Here is a 4,254-nt window from a genome sequence, read left to right as displayed (position 1 = left end):
GTGTTTAACCTGCAATGTAGAGTTATACCAACACAAGCATATACCCCTCTCCACCTGACCCCCGTGTTTAACCTGCAATGTAGAGCTACACCAACACAAGCATTTATCCCTCTCCACCTGCCCCCATGCCTTTTCCTGTAAAGTGTAAAAGCCTATCACAACACCATTAGTTGGACGCCACACGGTGCATACACAATCACAGCCTGTATTAGTTATCCTCAGTCATGCGATCACTTTCACAACATCCTGCCGCGACGCCCCGCGGTCTCTCGGGAGGCAGGCTTTGGCAGGCAGGTAGCTCTTCATCTCTCTCTCTCTCTCTCTCTCTGATGAAAGGAAGGCGGGCGTGGTTACGCGCCTTTCAGTGTCTTTTCTTTCCTTTTTTCCCTTTTTTTCAGCGCGAGCTGAGAGTAGAGGGCGGGAGGGGTATAAATGCACGATCTACTACAGGTAACATGATAACGTCACTCGGGAGTCCCGAGACGAAACACACGCGCCTCACATTCTAACCGACGCAATGTCCTCTCCTGCGTGTGGATACCAGCTCGGGTTGCTGCTTTGTATTCTGCTGAAGAACTGTAACGCTGTTAAGAACGGCGACACCGAGATGCTGAACGGCCACATCCTCCCGCCGGTGCACGAGACACCGACAAACGTATCTCTGAACAGAGCGAGAAACGGAGGCAGGAGCTTGGACACAAGCGCAAAACTGGGTAGGTCTCTTCTTCCTTTTGCGCACACTCACGCGCTTCACTTGGGTTTGGCGCACGTTCATCACGCAATTTTAATAGTGTTGTAGTTCTCAGTTATACGTCATATCGACCCATTCCAATCTTTAGCTGCAGCCAGACGTCCTGAAGCCATCACAAGAAAGCCCGCGCGCTTATTCCATCAGCTTCCACAGACGCAGAGCTCGCGAGTGTCACGCGCAATTAGTCATAAAAGTGAACAGTCAGATCAGGACTTGCCCTCAAACTGTGGGGCTTGATTGCTGATGCAGTGTTCACAGTTCAGTCATGACAGCCTGACAGGAATGATTAAACTGTTTTCTAAAACCTGAATCCTTAGTCATCCTTAAAACATGATTTAGTAATTTAGCCGACTCTTTTACATGATTAAACACATAAACTATTGGCTACTTTTAGACTGAAACAACAACTATCCTTCCTTACTCACTAAAACATAGGCTATGACCTGACCTGTAAGTATGAATGTTGTGTAAGTCACTTGAACTATGGCTATGGAAGCACATGTGTGTTGACTCCATCCCCCAAATGATGTCCAGCTTTACATCTCTTCTGCTCTTCCCTCATCATCTCTCTTTTCTTATCCTCTCTTCTGGTCTTCCCTCATCATCTCTCGTTTCTTATCCTCTCTTCTGCTCTTCCCTCATCATCTCTCTTTTCTTATCCTCTCTTCTGGTCTTCCCTCATCATCTCTCTTTTCTTATCCTCTCTTCTGGTCTTCCCTCATCATCTTTCTTTTCTTATCCTCTCTTCTGCTCTTCCCTCATCATCTCTCTTTTCTTCTCCTCTCTTCTTTTCTTTTCTCTCTTTTCTTCTCTCTCCTCTCATCTCCTTCCCTTCTCTCTCTCCTCCTTCCTTCACCTCTCTTCCTCTCACCTCCTTCTCTCCTTTCTTGCTCTCTCTCCTCCTCTCGCCTTCACCGTTCCTCACCTCCTCCTCATCTCCTTCTCTTCTCTCTCCTCTCTCTCCTCCTGCAGACCAGACTCAGGTGGGCTGCCGAGAGCTTCGCTCCACTAAGTACATCTCGGACGGCCAGTGCACGAGCCTGACTGCGGTGAAGGAGCTGGTGTGTGCGGGCGAGTGCCTGCCCAACCACCTGCTGCCCAACTGGATCGGCGCCAGCCTCAGCGGCCGCTACTGGTCCCGGCGAGACACCCAGGAGTGGCGCTGTGTCACCGACCGCACCAGGACCCAGCGCATCCAGCTGCAGTGCGTGGACGGCAGCTCCCGCACCTACAAGATCCAGGCGGTGACCTCCTGCAAGTGCAAGCGCTACTCGCGGCAGCACAACGACTCCGTGCACCAGACGGACACCTCCAGTCAGGCGCAGGCGGCGCCAGATGGGCCGAAGAAGAGGAGGAACAAGAACAAGAAACAGAACCAGAAACAGGGGAAGAGCACACGCAGACCCATTCAGGACAAGGCCCATGCCCAACACTGAGCACTGCCAACCCCCTCCACCTTTCAGGCCCCTCTCCCCCTACTGCCCTCCCCTCCTTCTGGGGTTAGCGGTTAGCTAGCTTCATATCCCACAGCCCTGATGGTACCTTGAGTTCGAGGTTAGCTACAGTAGCTTCATATCCCACAGCCCTGACGGTACCTGGGGTTAGAGGTTAGCTAGCTTCATATCCCACAGCCCTGACGGTACCTGGGGTTAGAGGTTAGCTAGCTTCATATCTCACAGCCCTGATGGTACCTGGGGTAAGAGGTTAGCTAGTTAATATCCCACAGCCCTGACTGTCTCGGGGGCTAGCTAGCTCCATCTCCATCACTGTCTATAGGGTTAGTGGTTAGCTAGCTCCATCTTCATCAGCCCTGATCGTATCTGGAGTTAGCAATTAGCGGTAAGCGCCATCTCCCACAGCCCTGACGGTATCTGGGGTTAGAGGTTAGTGCCATCTCCCACAGCCCTGAAGCTATGTGGGGTTAACAGTTAGCGCCATCTCCCACAGCCCTGACAGTATCTGGGGTTAGCGGTTAGCTAGCTCCATCTCCCTCTTCTGCCTGTGGACTATAAGGCTTCCTCTCTTAGTGCAGCTGGTTTGCCAGATAAAGACTTTTTTCTCTGATTCCTGATGGTGTGTCAATGTGTGTGTATGTGTGTTAGCTGACTTAATGAAAGGGGAGGTGTGTATACGCGCGAGGAGAGAGAACTGTTTCATCTCGGTTCATGTTGCATCCACCGTGTAAGGAGAGAGGTGAGAGTGGGCGGGCGGTTGGTTTGAACCTCAGCCAATCCCAGCTGAGGTTTGGAGGTGAGAGTGGGCGGGAGGTTTGAACCTCAGCCAATCCCAGCTGTTTGGAGCCAAGACGAGACCATCACAGCAGGGATCTGTAACTATGCAGCCTCATGTACTGGGTGCCCACTGCCTCATTGTCTTACCAAAGGTTCACATGTTCATATATATACATACATACATACATACATACATACATATATATGTTTCTGATCGTAAATAATACCAAGACAATATAATATATTTTTTTGCAAGACTGCAACTTTGTACAATCTTTCTATTCTATATGTTTTATACTCTTTAGCCCTTAGATTGCACAGAAACTATATTTAATAGGCATCTATCCATATTAAAAATGCGTGCAGTGAAGACTGCAATAAACATTGATCATGAGTACATGTGTTTGTGTCCATGGTGTATGTGCATGTGTGTAAGGAAACCTATCTATATCTATCTATCTTTTTTTATGTTTAATTTTAACATATGTCTCTGTTCACCATAAATACATGATAAACAATAATGCTAATAATTTCAACAACAAAATGCAACAAGAACAAATAATAATAATAATAATAATAATAACAATAACAATAAACAGGGAATATCCTCTTCTAAACAAGAAAGAGGAACCAATAATCCCATTCAGATCCTCTCTCCCACCACATACCCTCCTCCTATCCCTTCCCTTCCAAACACATGTATCTATCTATCTATCTATCTATCTATCTATCTATCTATCTATCGTTCCTCCCATGTGTAGTTCTTCATATTCAAGTGTCTTCTGTACTGTTGCTATTTATTTGTTTAGGGCTGTCTATTGTATTTCTGTATTTGTCTTGCTTACTTTCTCTGTGCTTGCCTTTTATATTTTGCTTGTTCTGATTTGCTTTTATTTTCTATTTTTAGCCATATCCTCTGTACAGCACTTTGGTCAGTGGAAACTGTTTTAAATGTGCTCTATAAATTAAATTTACTTACTTACTTACTTACTAGTTGTGTGTGTGTGTGTTCCCTCATGCTCAATGGGTGTGTGTATTTCTGTGCAATGTTTGTGTGAAAGGTGCTGTGATCCTGTGCATTGTTGCAAAACCAGGAACGTTGGTGCATTTCTCTATTCATCATTAACATTTGCATGACAGTATAAGTGAATTTTTTGAAAAAAATTGTACAAACTGCACCACGCAGTGGATTACCTGCAAAAGTGCAAAACCTGCTCAAAGTGCTTAGTTTATGTTTCAAAAGCAAATTTATACTGTCAGTGCCATCAGAAT

The 4,254-nt window shown here is 46.5% G+C and overlaps 1 protein-coding gene across 1 annotated transcript; it reads left to right on the top strand.

The window, feature by feature from the left end:
• Positions 1-463: 463 nt before the first annotated feature.
• sostdc1b (sclerostin domain containing 1b) lies at positions 464-3,370 on the top strand. Its single transcript, XM_048229820.1, has 2 exons — positions 464-713; positions 1,724-3,370. Exons 1-2 carry the CDS (start codon positions 518-520, stop codon positions 2,185-2,187), a joined length of 660 nt encoding a protein of 219 aa, XP_048085777.1. The 5' UTR covers positions 464-517; the 3' UTR covers positions 2,188-3,370.
• The last annotated feature ends 884 nt before the right edge of the window (positions 3,371-4,254 follow it).

Source organism: Alosa alosa, chromosome 20 (genome assembly GCF_017589495.1).
Source record: "Alosa alosa isolate M-15738 ecotype Scorff River chromosome 20, AALO_Geno_1.1, whole genome shotgun sequence".
Taxonomy (NCBI): Eukaryota; Metazoa; Chordata; class Actinopteri; order Clupeiformes; family Clupeidae; genus Alosa; species Alosa alosa.
Note: the sequence above shows the minus strand (reverse complement) of the source record. Positions and strands in the feature narration are given on the sequence as shown.

What these genes read in the sequence shown, in the direction of transcription:
- sostdc1b (XM_048229820.1), top strand. Translation starts at nt 518, where the DNA reads ATGTCCTCTCCTGCGTGTGGATACCAGCTCGGGTTGCTGCTTTGTATT. An exon ending in GGACACAAGCGCAAAACTGG is followed by an intron (nt 714 to 1,723) that starts GTAGGTCTCTTC and finishes CTCCTCCTGCAG; the next exon opens with ACCAGACTCAGGTGGGCTGC.